Source organism: Mauremys mutica, chromosome 3, assembly GCF_020497125.1.
Source record: "Mauremys mutica isolate MM-2020 ecotype Southern chromosome 3, ASM2049712v1, whole genome shotgun sequence".
In the NCBI taxonomy this organism is placed as follows: Eukaryota; Metazoa; Chordata; order Testudines; family Geoemydidae; genus Mauremys; species Mauremys mutica.
The window spans coordinates 80,847,280-80,863,367 of record NC_059074.1 but is presented as its reverse complement, the minus strand read 5'-3'; the positions used below and the strand labels follow the sequence as shown (position 1 = coordinate 80,863,367).

Here is a 16,088-nt window from a genome sequence, read left to right as displayed (position 1 = left end):
ATGAGTGCAATATTGACATATCCACTGTATTTTGGTAGGATCAGAGTGACCGTTGATGGAGAGTTTCTGCATTATATTTTCCCCCTTCAATTTCTGGATTCCCCTGAATGGGATTCCCTAAGACCCACAGAAGAGGGTATTTTCCAGGTAAAACATGAAGGGTTTTTGTGTACTTCTTTAAACTGTTGCATAGTTAATCACTTTAGAAATTAATGTACTGTATTATTTTTGTTATTGAAAATGCCAGACTTGGGCATATAGGGGAGGGAGGTCTGGTTACTCAGTTGATTGGTTATGTCTGTATTCTGTTGGTATTTTATTTTTATTTAGTTTTATATTGTTGCTGCAAAATATGATTGCTTAGAAAAAATGACCCTATTTGGTATTTCAGAAATAGACTGCCTTTGTATTATGTAACGGTCTTTTTACATTTCGTCTGGGCTTACACCTAGAGAACTTCTGGATCCAAGGAAACTAGAAATTCTTGGTCTTCTTCCTCACCTGTCTTCTATCTGCAATGAGTCTTGGGTCATATTCTCAGCTGGCTTAAATTGACATAGCTCAGTTAACTTAAACTGTTGTATATACAGAGCAGAAAGAATAAGGCACATGCACAGGCAGCAATCCAAGGAGCACTAGTGGCACTTTCAGAGGACTATTTGTAGGATTTCTGTGGTCAATTGTCATAAAAGCCTGATTCTGCAGTTTTTACTTGTGCACATTTCCTGTTGAAGCCCATGGGAGTTTCTTCTGAGTAAGAAGAACAGACCTGAGCCCTTTATACAATTGTATAGTCAACATCAGCACACTGGAATTTAGCTATTTTTAATCTCATTTTCAGGTAACTCTTACAGCAGAGACGGACTGTCGATATGTGGCTTGGAGGAGAAAGAAACTGTATTTGCTGTTTGCTAAACACCGTTTCATCTCACGTCTGTTTTCAATTTTAATTGGGAGTGACATTGCTGATAAACTATATGCCTTGAATGACAGAGTGCACGTAGGGAAAGGACTTCGATACGACATCCGGTTACCAAACTTCTACCAAGTGGCAGTACCAGGGACACCCAAAGTGCAACCTGCAGAACAACTTGTGAGCAATTCAAGACAAAAGTTCACTAACACTGCAAACTGTGACTCTTCTAAAAAATAACAAACAAAAAGATATGCTAAATAAAATAGGGAAATACAAGTTAATAACAGGAAAATCAAGCTGAACAATACCTAGTAAAGCCAAACTTGATTGGAAGTGCCATTTACTTTAGTTAAAATAGCTTGCCTCCCTTTTCTCCCTGCAGAGCCAGCTGGTTGGCTTGTACATCTCGACTAATTATGCATTATGATTAATTTCTTTTGTTGGTCTTATTACTTTTAGGGGGGAAAATGAATCATGATGGGATGAAGCTTTATTGTAATTGTGGTGCCTTCTGTGGGTTTGTTTGTTTTTTTAAGATATTTGCATAGCGCTCTTGATCATATTTATTCCAACTTGCTTGTCATAATGAATTATGGAATCCATTTCATCATAGTGAAATGACAAAAGCAAGTTATCTTATCTTATTTTGAGTTGCTTGTTACATTCAGAATTACAATATGTGAACCTGATCTTTTTTTTAACCATCAGAATCTTAGAGATTACGTTTTAAATTTTTTTTAACTCAGATTGTCTTGTTTTTCTTTTTTAAAAAAGGGAAATGACAATGTGAAATGCACAGTAAGACTTTTTTTTTTTAATTCAGTGCATGAACAGTTGATTTCTCTCAGGCTATAGGAAAGAGGCATTACACGGAAACAAAAAACACTAGTGTAATTGCCGACATGAAAAAAGGTAAAGCGATCAATGTAATTGCAGCAAAATATATAATAGGAAAAAGGTTGTGTAGTGCTTTTAATAGAATGTGATACTACAGTACCTAGACTTCAAAGGTGTAAGTGCCAATCATAATGTACAATAAATACTGTACATCAATCAATCACTAACACACTTAAGTCCATATTTTACAGAAACCCTTTCAGTGAGGTTTGTCATAAAGCGACACAAATCAGTAAATATGTGGGGCTACCAACATAAAACAGCAAAGTATTCTTAGTAGTGAAGTACTCCTGTTTAGCTTGCAAAGTCACTTCTCGGTGCCTATAAACGTTTTAATTTAAAATACATCCTCTCCCTAGTGTGGGTGTCTTTAATAGTTTATGGGGATTCAAGATCAACATTTGGTTGAAGAAAGCTAGTTTTATACCTTTTCCAATTGATCTTGAGGTCATTGTGCCTTTGGGGAAGAGGTGTTTGAATGTCTTTCCTAACTTACTTCCTTGCTCTATGCTTGATGCATGCCTGTAATCAAAAAGGGAGAACCATTACTATTTTATGAGACAATATTAATGCTTGATACATATCAAGGTAGATTGCCTTTTTAATATTTAAAACTTAAAAATTGCTCTAGGGTTTGGGAGGAAAAGTTAGTGCCTGCCTTTTTTTTTTTTAAACTAGATCTTATGAGTCATTGGTGGAGGTTTAAAGCAGTTGCCACAGTCTCTTCCTTGAAGGTAATCTTACTGTGTAAGAGGGAAAACTCTTTCAAAAACACATTCATCCTGGAGCCTGAGTCAAGTGGTTTTCAGTAAGAGTGGCTTTACAGAACAAACCAAATAAATCCATGTATTTTAACAAAGTTATTACAAGTGATGAAAAACTTATATATTGTACATCACTCAATACAAATAAAAGTAGTATTGTACAATGCAAGAACACATTCTGCTTTTAGCTTTGTCCATTTTCTAGGGAGATAGATACGTAGTGGTGCCATGTGATATTGCAGAGCTACTCGTGTATAATGGGGTAATCCCAAATTCATGCTACTAAAAACCTCTTTATTATGTAGTCCCTATGTTATACCACATGATATCACAATGTCCAGAAAATGACTTTGTTTCTGTAACCCTGTGGCAATACCTGCAGCCATTTAATTAACTGAAAGATGCTGAGTCCCTAACTTAATTTTGGAGCTGAGGCTGTACACCATTTGGCGGGAGGTGGCTTGCACCTCCATATAATTGGGTTCTCTTATTGCTCTGTTGACTTCTCACTTGTGTTCTGCCAACTCAACCATCTCACCTACAATTATCAAATATCTCACTCTTCAGATAAACTTTCAGCATCTTTTTCTATTTTTAACGGTACCCCAAAATTATTTTTTCCTCACCAAATCTGACATAGATAAAAACCCAGGATTGAACATGTCCTTTGCTATATAATTTATTTTGGACCAACAAGGTTTTACAATATTTTATGAACCCCTAGGACTAGAAATGCCATTAGAAAGCTAGTATTCTAGCTCTGACAGACATTGACAAAGCGTTGATTTATTGCTCTGTTAGACATTAAAATCAAGACATCCTGACTTTTTTTTAAAGAAAGCTAATTTTAAATAATAGTTTTACAAAACTTACTAGTACTAATTTCCCTTGCTTGTACTATCAGATATATGGTGTAAAATTCTGGTCCACTTTGAAGTCAATGACAAAACTCCCCTTTATAATTCTGTGACCATGAAATTGACCAAAGTTGACTTTGAATTTGGTAGGGTCCTAACTGTCAGTGTGAGTATGTACAGAGAGACAGATACAGACTTTGGGCCTGATTCTAGTCTCACCCCACTGTGTAAATCAGGAATAATGTCATTCATCAGTGAGGTCTAACTGGTTTAAGTGACAGGGTAATCAAGTCAATGCTGCTCTGTGAAGCACAGAGGTCCATATTGTGAATCCCTTACTTGGACTGTAGTGACTCTGCTTGAGTAGCACCTCGCTCTTTGGAGAGATGCAGTGTCTTGAATGGGGCTATTGATGGAGTTGGGTACTATTATAAGTAAGGGGGGTAGAATCTGGCACGATGTCACTGTTTTAAAAGCAGCTGTTTGCCCTTTCATCTGTGCATCAGTCTATCAACTGATTAGTGCTTCCAGCATTTTTGAACATGTCAGGCAGGAATCCCCCTTCTGAATTGCAAATTTCATGCCACCAACCAGCAAGATAACTGTGCCCCAGGAAGAATTCAGCTCAAAGAGAGAAAATGGTATTTGCACTACTAGCATTCTCAGGAGTTCCCCTAGTATGGGTGGCAGAATTTAGTCTTGTGTAAAAAGCAAGGGTTACATTCTCCTCCACTGCCTGGGGTGACAACCAGGGAGAACTTAGCTCTATTTATTATAATACATGGTGCAACTTCTAATCAAAAATTATTTTCCTTGGACCAAAACAGAAACTGTGGCTCAATCTGATCAAAGATGACTTGATCATGGAGTAGATTATGGTACACAGCACACAAGATTCAGCCTGTTTTGAAGAAAAATGGGAAATGAGCAAGAATAATAATGCTATAGACTTACCACTCCGATGAAGCTATGTACTCTTGCAATTATGAAATGATGTTGATACCACTTTCTAGAAAAAAGTTTGATAATATGAAATTATTGTGACACAATGCATTGCCTACCGTTATATTCTCAACCAACATGAAAAATTACAATAAAGTATTTTGCCACTGGTGTGAACTGGTCTTGCAAGACCATCTGTTGTTAAAAACCATTCTCAATTATTTAGGTACATAACATGAAGAAAAAAAACTACACTGAACTTGGGGGTGTAAAAATAGATTAATTACTCTACTGCTGTAATAACTGAATTTATATTAAAAAGTGGGAGTATTTCTGAAATACTCTGAGGTAGTTGAATAGACACACTGTCAAACGATTCCTTAGCCTACCTTTTGAAAATGTTTATTTTGATTATATTAATATGCATGAAAAATATAAGTACCATAATGGGTTCTTGATTCCAGAGGGAGTGCATCAATTTTTCATCTGCATAATTCATACTAACTTGTTTCTTGTTGTAGAGTTTTATGTGTGTCTGCACTTTCTGCTTAATTTTCTGTCTAGTGTAGATGCAGTAAAAGCTGTAATAGGCCTTGCATGGTTTGGACAGATCGTTTTAGTACACCATTCACAGAACCTGGGCGTATAAACACTGATGTTTGAATTTTGTGGTGGTAGTAATCCAGCACAAAGGTGCTCAAGAAGACAAGTGCTGTACATAACCCACTTTGTTATTTTAACTTTCAAAGTCTTCACCTCTGTTCTATGCATACCCATGTCCCAATGTGAATCAAAGGAATTAATGAAACTTAACATGCAAATTAGCAATTTAGCCTGGTAACTTAACATGTAAATAAAGCCACATCATCTTGGTGAATCAAAGAGTGTAGGTGGAGCTTCATAAATACAAATGTGCTGATTTTCTCCTACACAAGTGAGGCATGTGACCTACCCGGCTGCTCCGGGAGGCTTAAGCAGCAGCTATGACTTCAGTGGGACTAATTGCATGAGTAAGGATTTGCAGGATCGTGCTTAAGGTCAAAAAACTGCTGGCAGATTTACCTACAAAGGCATCATACAAACATCACCCATGGAGAAGGTAAGAAGCTTCCAAGTTCCTGAGGGAGTAGAGGAAGATGTTCCAGCAGCTAAAGTGCTACCTGGCGTTCTGGATTTTAAAATCCCTGTTCCACCATTGACTTTTTGTATGACCTTGGGTAAATCACTCAGCCTAAGTTCCTTATCTGTGAAATAGTGCTTCCTTACCTCACAGCAGTTTTGTGAGTCAGTACATTAAAGACTGTGATGTACTCAGAAGCTAATGACAGGGGCCATATAAGCACCATAAGCAGTTGCGATAAAATAATAGAGTGAATAATGTTTGCTCCTCTCAGTGCTGGCACTCACTTCTAGCCCTGGAAAATCTTCAAATACCAAACTTCAAAATCATGAGACTTTTATACACAAAAAGCTATTTTTGATCAGTTTAGATATTTGCAGAATTTTTTTTTCTTTTCGGTACAATGTGGGCTCCTGGTAGCTGAAGTCTTGTTGAATTGAGATTCAGGCATCGGGGGCCCAACTCCCAATGTAACTGCACTAATGCAAACCCCAAGTATACTTAAAAAAAGCTGCAATTTGCATTAGTTGAGTTTACTGCTGCCTGAAATCCTGGCTTTCCTTGTCTACAGCTGGGACTTGCACTAGTGCAGCTAACACCAGTTGCTGGCTACCAATGGCTGAAAATGCCAAGTATAGACAAACCATAAGGCTCCTGATTTTACAGGTAGAAGAATACAAAAGGAAATCTCAGTGGAAAAATATTTAAATTTTTCTAAAGCAGTCTTAAAATAGTTTTTTTTCCATAGTACATATGGCATATATGTAATAAAATGGTATGAAGTTTCATTAACATTTATTTGGAATAACTTGCATTACTTGTCAAGTTACTGAGTTGTGCAACCATTCCCAATTCCTGCTCATAAAACCTTTATACCACACAACATACGTGTGTGCGCGCGCGTGTGTGTGCACATGCACGCATACAAACACAAAATTCTTACAGTGTAGAGGATGGACTGTGCTCTGGGAATGGCTCTGGGCTGTGTGCTGAATGAAGATGTTGTTTGTAGGACGCCCGTTTCATTTGTTGCAGAAGATGGAAGGTTTGTAGTGAAGGAAGTGAAATATGATCCTGTATCTAAAGATGTTGAATGCCAGCTCTAAAATGAGGGTGGTAATACCATTCAATCTGAAAGGAGTGTTTTGAAAATTGATTAATATGTGAAGCAGTGAGGCCCAGATCCTCAGAGGTATTTAGGCACCAAACTCGCATTGAAATCAATGGCAGTTAGGTGCCTAAATACCTTTGAGGCTCTACCTGAACGAAACTATGGTAAGAGCACCATAAAAACAATTATGAAGAAATTACTTGTGTATTCAGTGCAGCATTGGAATGGTGTGTGGTACATAAGGCATGGAACTGCACATAGAATGTGAAGGATAAAAAGAAATGTTGAATAGCTACCTATTCACTCAGTGAGGCAGGGGTCCTTTGGAAAAATAGTAGGTGATCATGTAATTAAAGACTGTATCATAATTAAGGTTAAGAGTTTGTGTCAGTTATTTTTAGTTAAAGTCACATACAGATCACAGCCAATAAACAAAAATTCACAGATGCCTGCAACCTGTCTGACTTCTACTAAAAAATAACTGGGGAGGAGGGTGGAGGGAAGGGCTGAGTGGGGAGGCATGAATGACAGTTGGGCCCGGTGTGGGGGAATTGACAGCCTGAGCCCCACCGCCATGCGGGCATAGCCCCAACCCTAGACATGGGGGTAGGGGAGGAGGTGCAGAGCCGCGGGTGAGAGCAGCCCCGGCAACAACCACTGGTTGTGGGGGATATACAGCCCTGGCTCCAGCCCTTGCCACAGCCATGGAGGGCAGGCACAGCAGCAGCTGGGGAAGGGGCGGGTTGCACAACCCTGGCTCTGGCCCGAACTGCAGCCGCTGACAGCTGAAGCCAAAGAACTCACAAAGCTCCAGTAAAGTAATGGAATCTGTGACCTCCATGACTAAACATTATCCTTAATCATAATGCATATTATTCCTGGGGAAATTCTGCACCACTGCCCATGCGCAGAATTCATGTGCCCTGCAGATTTTTTTCCACTGCAGAAAATACATTGTCAGACAGGTGCTGCAGTTCTGCCTCTCTCCCAAAAGGGAATGATGGGGGTACTACAATACAGCAGCCAGCTCACTGCTCACCAGCCCTAGCAGTCAGCAGCCAAGAGAGAGCAGAGGCTCATTCCTCACAGCACCCTGCATGCAGAGCCAGGTGAGGAGGCCTGGGATATGGGAGGCGGAGGAAGGGTGGAGAGGGCACACAGACCAGGCCACATGGAGCTGCTAGGGGTCATATAGGCTGGGGTTCAGAAGGGCTAGCTGGAGGGACAGTCTGGACTAGGGGGTCAGTATGAGTGGGGTTGCAGGGACACATGGAGATGTGGGGGCAGGAGGGTACAGGGGAGATGTACCTGACTGGGAAAGGCTAGGGCAGGGGTAGGCAACCGATGGTACACGTGCCAAAGGCGGCACACGAGCTGATTTTCAGTGGCACTCACACTGCCCGAGTCCTGGCCACCGCTCTGGGGGGCTCTGCATTTTAATTTAATTTTAAGTGAAGCTTCTTAAACATTTAAAAAACCTTATTTACTTTACATACAACAATAGTTTAGTTATATAATATAGACTTATAGAAAGAGACCTTCTAAAAACGTTAAAATGTATTACTGGCACGCGAAACCTTAAATCAGAGTGAATAAATGAAGACTCGGCACACCACTGCTGAAAGGTTGCCAACTCCTGGGCTAGGGGTCAGTCAGGGTCTGCATGGGAGAGGCTCCCCAACTTCCTAACTATCCCTCCCCCATCCCCAAAAAACTTCCCTACTTCTCCCACCCACATCCAACAACCCTCCAGGTTCACTTTCCGGCTTCTTCCCAGCAATTACTTCCCTCTCCCTCAGCTCCTCCATTACCCCTAACTCCCTCAAACCTTTGCACTGCTTCTGAGGGGTGCGGGAAATATGGTTCTGTATTGCAGTTTAAATGAATTATTACTCAAAGTTCTGTATTAATATGTCTAGTAAGGAATCTATTTGTCCAAAAACATTTCCGGAATCTTTTTTGTTGTCTGTATTGTTACAGGAATACTTGCTGACAGGTATTTTGAAATAAATTACCAAAATAATTAAAACAGGAGTGATTATATAGTGTTGTTTTGACAAATAAAATATGCAGAATTTTAAAATATAGTGTGCAGAATTTTTTTGGCAGAGAATTTTTTAATTTTTGGTGCAGAATTCCGCCCCCCCCCAGGAGTAGTGTATGCAGAAGGAGGCTGAAATAAGGTTGTAGAGGCAACTGTAATTCCTAACTTGTCTAACTTCTGAGTATTTATTTAACTCTGCAACTTTAATGTTCCTTTAATGTAGTTTTTATTCATGATAACTATATCTAATTTTGATGTAACTTTGTATTATATTTTGCTAAGAGATTTATCTGAGAAACATCTTTTATATTTTTTCAAACTTCATAATTGTCTTATTTTAGTTTCTAGAAATCTCATCCTATGTTTTTAAGCAGAACTCCCCAGTGAAATCAGTGCTCAAAAATCAATACCAGGATACAGCCCATACTGTTTTTTGGCTGAGTCTCCCTTTTCCAGTCCCAACTCAGTTATAGTTTTTCAATACAATCAGAGTCCATTTGGCATATATAAAACAATTTGGAGATTCATTATAAATGGTAAGAACATAGCAATATATAAATACTGAGGACCTGAAGTCAGATGTGGAATATAAAATAGTATGCTGTTCTATGATTTTACTAACCAGTGTACTTTGTTCTTCATCATAGTTATTTGAATAGGTATTTTAGGTCAGAACAGCGTTGTATACAGAGTGCTTTATGGATTTATTGAAAATAGCATTAGGTGCAAAAACAATAGACATACTGCAAATGTGTGTGTGGGTGTGTACACTGCAGTGTCTACTTTTAAGGGCTCAGTATAATAGGTTTACTTTACAGAGCAAAGAGCTATAATAAATGTAATGCATCAGACTGGTCTTTAGCGATCTTCAATGAAATTTGGGGAAAATATTTTAAATGATTCATTGTTTGTCTAGTATTTGAAAGATCATTCAAAATTTCTGTAGGAATACTTTATCCTGATTCTTCTGGCAAGGATTAAAGTAGTTCATAATATATATCGGCATGCATTCTGCTATAGTGAGTTTAAATCAACCTAATTTCCCCAATACTAATTTCCCCCTACTGTTACTCACACCTTCTTGTCTACTGTCTGAAATGGGCCACGCTCATTACAATGTCAAAGTTATTTTTCCTCCCTTGGTATCCAGCTATTAATTGAATTGTCTCATTAGACTGACCTTACACTTGGTAAGGCAACTCACATCTGTTCATGTATTTATACCTGCTCCTGTATTTTCCACTCCATGCATCTGATGAAGTGGGTTCTGGCAGGGGCGGCTCCAGGCCCCAGCACGCCAAGCGCGTGTTTGGGGTGGCATGCTGCGGGGGGCGCTCTGCTAGTCGCCAGGAGGGCGGCAGGCAGGCTGCCTTCGGCGGCATGCCTGCAGAGGGTCTGCCGGTCCCGCGGCTCTGGTGGACCTCCCGCAGGCGTGCCTGCGGAGGGTCTGCTGGTCCCACGGCTTCGGTGGAGTCGCGGGACCAGCGAACCCTCCGCAGGCACGCCTGCGGGAAGTCCACCGGAGCCGCGGGATCGGCGACCGGCAGAGCGCCCCCTGCGGCATGCCACCGTGCTTGGGGCGGCGAAATATCTAGAGCTGCCCCTGGGTTCTAGCCCATGAAAGCTTATGCCCAAATAAATGTGTTAGTCTCTAAGGTGCCACAAGGACTCCTTGTTGTTTTTTAAATAAAGAGAGTACATGAGATCAGAATCGGGCTTAAAATGTTTCTGATTCTATAGTCCTGCATTGTGAGAGTTTTGAATGCACAGGGAATGTAGGATCAGACTCTTAATGTCAATTGTTTTATCTTTTTAAGTGATCACACAGTACATTACTTTAGTAGTTTATCCAGCTAAGGAACAGAATAGTTAGGTTAGGGTCCCCTTAGCCCAAGTTAATGCTCAAGGCGGACGGTATCTTGAAGTCTCTTGTTTTAGACTCTTGCTCTGAACAAACACGTGAAATACTTACACTTGGTCTCCAGGCTCCATAGATTCTTTCCTGCGTGCTGGGAGAGGACTGTGCGCACTCACAGGTTGGACAGACGCTTGCTCTTGACCCTCACTCCTCAGAATGTATTATTCTGGTTATTAACCTTCCCTGGTATTTCTTGTCTTTCCCATCTCTGTCACGCTTCTCCCCCACCTCTTTTGGAGTGGGGCCGGGGTCTGGGGTGAAGTGGGGGTCAAGCATCCCCCGGCAAATCACCACCTCTGGTTATCTGTACCAAGAGCCTGATTAAATATTTGGGGAGGGGAGGGGAACCGTGTTATATTGGAATTAAAGTTAAATGCATTTTATTATGTAAGGGAGAAAATCCTTAATAGAACATTGTAATTTTAAAGGACACAAATATCTAGAGGCCAGAAAATTCACAACTAAAGTTACACTTCCCAATAAACACTGGAAAGTAAGGAAATGCAGAATTAAAATAAGCCTAACGGGGTAATAAAGTATTCACAAATATTTGTTCCAACAGAATCCCACAAATTCACTTTGACAGTTTTCACAGTTGCTTTGTTCTACGCATTCATTTTTGTTCACAAAAATGTGTGCAGAAAGCTAAACTATTGTGGATGGTCATTAATATGGATTTGTATGAGGATTAGCACCAAAAGTGTTTGTGTGGTCATCTTAAAAACTCTTTGGGTTTGGGAGTCATACAACAAGGGAGCAGAAAGATCAGGATTCGTTCAAAAAATGCTGCCAAATCTGCAGCTGCAATGACCCCATAGGAGCTGGAACTACAGGTGCTGCCATACCCTCTGGCTTGAAGTGGTTTCCATCATATACAGGGTTTAGGGTTTGGTTCAATGGCTCTCAGTACCCCTACCATACAAATTGTTCCAGCACCCCAGAATGACCCTTCAGGAATGTGACCTTACTCAACCAGGAACAAGTTGAAATGCTAATGTTTTATTTTACTGCTCATGTCACAGTGTTGTGCAGTGTGAAGTAAGAGCTGCTTCATGCTGACTCAAAGCAATGTGGCAATGATAACCTGAGTCTCTGGCAACTGGGATTTTCCCCTGGCTTCTCAGCCCTAATTGGGCATGTCAAAAGTTCCCCTCTTGAAAATCTTTATCCAATATTCCCTAACTCCAGAAACACGCATACAAACTCTGGACAGATTCGCTATTGTTTCCCCACCCTTATTACCAACCTAGCAACAGGTAGTGGAGACTGTATGCGGAATCCTGGCCTTGTTGGCTTCAATGGTTTTTGATAGGGAGTTTTAGTTCTTCTTTGAGTGCTTGTTCATGTCCATTCAATATTAGGTGTGTGTGCTCGCCACATGCACTGGTCCTGGAAGTTTTTCCCTTAACAGTATCTGTAGGGGACTGGCTCTGGCACCCTCTGGAGTGACACCCACGTGGCATGGTATAAGGAGCACCACTGGCTTCCCCCACCCTCAGTTCCTTCTTGCCGCTCGTGACGGTGCTGGAATGTCTGCTCCTTCGGCTAGCGTTAATTGTTCTCCGTTCTTGCAAACTTTGCAAAACCTATAATTTAGTTGTATACAGTTAGTAGTTGAATTAGTTACCCATAGTAGTAGTTCTTAAAGCCTTCCTTAGTCCCAAACGGGACTAAGCCTGGGGACAGGGCATGCTCTGGTCCCCAGGCTTCAAGCCCTGCGATCGCTGCAAATGGCCCATGCCCATCAGCAATCCCCATAGTAGCTGTCTTAGGTGCTTGGGCGAAGGGCTTATAAGTGACAAGTGTCATGTTTGCCAGTCCTTCATACCCAGGACTAAAAAGAAGCATGACAAATGCCTTAGAGCACTCCTAATGGAGTCATCAGTCACTCCGGAACAAAGATCTGACTTGGCACTGAGCACCGCAGCATTGGCGGGGAATGTCCTGCCAGCACCGTCCATGGGCCAGCACCATTCCCCCTTCATGGCTGTGGCCAAGAAGCCAAAGAGGACTGTGAAGGGATGATTTCCTACTTCCCGCAAGGGAAAGGAGAGGGCTGGGGGCAAGCCAAGACCCGTGCTGGACAGTTCAACACCCTCTCTGGGAAGTCAGGCCCCAGCTCAAGCTGAGCGGTGCAGCCCATCCTATCCCTTGCCTGCATCCCCAGATAGTGACACCAACCTCTGTCAGTTTCAGGTGCCATCAACACCCGAAGCTCTGCAGACAGCTCAGGAGATCCTGACACTCTCGGTGCCACCCACACCAACTCCGGTGGTACCCAGTTCTTGGGGCAAACCCACCTTGGGACCTCCGCGTATGTCCCTGCCTCAGCGGCACCATTTCTCATCGCAAGGGATGTCCCACCACCATCCTGGCTGAAGCCATCATGCCTCAGAGCCAGAGAGACAGGCTCAGTGGAGCCCTTTTTGGTCCCTGGACCTTGGGCACTGACAGCAGGATTCGAGGCATACCTCGCCGGTAGCCGGGCGTAGACCATCCGGGGCACTCGCCCCCTGGCAGGAGCACCGAGACCGACCCCTCGTGTCACCAAGAGCTCGGTATAGATCCTGGGACCAATTGGGGGACCGAAGCCATTGGTCACCAGCCTGCCATCATCGGTCTCTGAGACGAGGATCGCTGTATTCAGGAAGATCCTCCCAGCAACTGGCTCATGATAGTTCCCGGTCCTGCTCGATGTCCTGGTATCGGTTCAGCAGCGTAAGGCATAGATTGCCAGGTTTCCAATGCCAATTCACCAAATGCCATCATTCCCCGAGGCCTCGACCAAGACATTCATCTCGCTCGGACAGGTCTACCTCCAGGCTCAGCAACCAGCACCAGTCAGCTAGGAGCTGCTGCTCCACCTGATTCTGGTCGCCTGCAAGCGACCAATCCGGCTATAGCTCTGGCATGGAGGAGGGTTCCCTGACTGCGGGACAGCCTCCAATGCCTGCAGTGCCATCTACATCATCAGCACCAAAACCTGTCCCATGGCCCCAGGCACAGTGGCTGGCACCATGGTACCCAAGGAACCCTTAGGGGTTCACCCAGCCTTCCCAAGCTGCCTGTTCAGTGTTGGGAGCCTCAGAGAGGCCAGTGGCCTCGACATCCCGGCCCCCTCCAGTGCTCAAGGCTTCAGAGGAAAGACCTCACAAGTCCAGGAATACCCAGGGGAGCAGTCTGCTGGACCACCAATGGTCATTGAGGATTCCGGGGTACCGCATCGTCCTTGTCACCTGATGAGGCTATCATGGAGCCCCCTCACCCATTTCCTCAGGATGATGCTAAAGTGCACCAGGAACTATTGAAGAGGGTCACATCTAACCTGGGGCTTCAGGCCGAGGAATTGGAGGAGCCTTGGGACTCCCTGTTTGATGTCCTCTGCTCATCAGCCCCTGCTTTACCCCTTCATGAGGGGGTATCGAAAATTACCACTGCCCTGTGACAGACTCCCTCCTCCTTGCCCCCCATCTCCAAAAGAGCCGAGTGCAAGTACTTTATGCCAACCAATGGGCATGAATACTTATATTCCCACCCAGCCCCCAATTCCCTGGTGGTTGAGGCAGTTAACCACAGAGAGAGGCAAGGACAACCCAGGGCAACCCCCAGACTCAAGGAGGCTGGATCTTTTTGGATGCAAAGTTTATTCATCTTCCAGCCTGCAGTTGAGAGTGGCCAATCACTAAGTCCTCCTTGGCCGCTACGATTACAACATGTGGAAAGCCATGGCCAAGTTTGAGGCTTCGCTCCCCGAAGGCTCCAGGAAGGAATTCCGGGCGATCCTCGAGGAGGGCATGGCTGCTGCCAGATCGGCCCTCCAGGCAACTTCAGACATGGCAGATTCTGTCGCTTTCACCATGGCCTCCACCATCTCTATGCAGTGATCTTCCTGACTGCTTCTCTCGAGCTTGTCTACCAAGGCTCAGCAGTCGATGCAGAACCTTCGCTTCGACAGCCAGGTCCTATTTGCAGAGCAGACAGACAACAAGCTGCACAGTTTAAAGGACTCCCGTTCCACCCTGAAAACTCTGGGGCTTTACATCCCAGGCCCGGCATGTGATCAGTTCAAACCGCAACAGCCTCAGGGCCCAGGGAGCCAGCCTCATCAGGACCCACCTCATAAGAAGGTCAAGGGCTACAAATGCCACCCAAGCCACCCTCCTCCACCCTCCGCTCAGTCAGGCTCCACCTGAAACAGCAGGGTGCCAAGTAATCATTTTGAGGGTGCGCCTGAGGGCTATTTACCGGATCCATCTTCCTCATTTTTTTCCAGCCGCCTTTCCTCTTTCCTCCCCGCATGGACCGCTATAACCTCAGTCCGCTGGGTCCTGAACACGGTGGCACAGGGCTATACCCTCCGGTTTCTTTCTACACCCCCGCCAACTCCCCCTACCCCGTCCCTCTTCAGGGACCCTTCTCACAAAAGTCTCCTCGTGCAGGAGGTTCAAGGTTACTGTGGCTGGGTGTGGTGGAGGAGATTCCTCTCGAGTACAGGAACAAGGGGTTTTATTCCTGATACTTTTTAATCCCACAGGCCAGGGGTGGTCTGCATCCTATTCTGGACCTGAGAGACCTAAAGAAGCTGAAGTTCCACATGGTCTCCCTGGTCTCTATCATCCCTTCCCTGGATCCAGGAGACTGGTATACTAGACTTGAAGGACGCGTACTTCCACATAGAGATCTTTCAAGAATACAGACGCTTCCTCCAATTTACGATGGGACCCAACCATTACCAGTTTGCGATCCTCCCATTTGGCCTGGTGACAGCACCGAGGGTGTTTATCAAGTACATGTTGGTGGTGGCTCTTACCTCAGGCGTCAGGGAATCCAGATCTACTCATACCTCGACGACTGGCTGGTCAAAGGCAGCTCTAGGTCTCAAGTCCAAAAGGATATTGCAGTGCTGCAAGCCATGTGCTGCTCCCTGGGCCTTCTGGTAAATGACAAAAAGTCTATGTTAGTTCCGGTGCAGAGGATAGAGTTCATCAGAGTGGTGCTCGACTTGACTTGCGCCAGAGCGTTCCTGCTGCTAGAAAGGTTCCAGACATTGGTGGACCTCATCACGGAAGTCTCTGTGTTCTCCCTGACTACAGCCAGGGTTTGTCTGCACCTGCTGGGCCACATGGCAGCATGCACATATGCTGTCCGCCATGCCAGGGCTCCAGATGCGGCCCCTGCAGCAATGGTTGATGACGGTCTATTCCCAGTCCAGGGATCACATAGAAAAGATTGTTACCATCCCCCCGACAATACTTACCTCACTGCAATGGTGGACCGATCGCAGGACAGTCCTAGAGGTAGTTCCGTTTGACGCCCCACCTCACTCTATCGAGTTGGTATCAGACGCCTCGGACCTCGGCTGGGGTGCACACCTCGGCGATCTCCAGACCCAGGGTGTGTGATCCCCGGAAAAGATGACATTACACATAAACGTCAAAGAACTTAGGGCAGTCTGCTTGGCATGTGGAGTCTTCCTACCTCACCTGTCGGGCAAGGTGATGAGGAGAGTCATGATGGAC

The 16,088-nt window shown here is 44.0% G+C and overlaps 1 protein-coding gene across 1 annotated transcript in view; it reads left to right on the top strand.

Moving 5' to 3' along the window:
- The window catches only part of LOC123366133 (blood vessel epicardial substance-like), a 133,732-nt gene that overhangs the window by 59,825 nt on the left and 57,819 nt on the right, over positions 1–16,088 (top strand). The window contains 3 exon segments of the mRNA XM_045009268.1: positions 39–147; positions 842–1,000; positions 10,809–10,830. Coding sequence (XP_044865203.1) covers positions 39–147; positions 842–1,000; positions 10,809–10,830 — 290 coding nt within the window.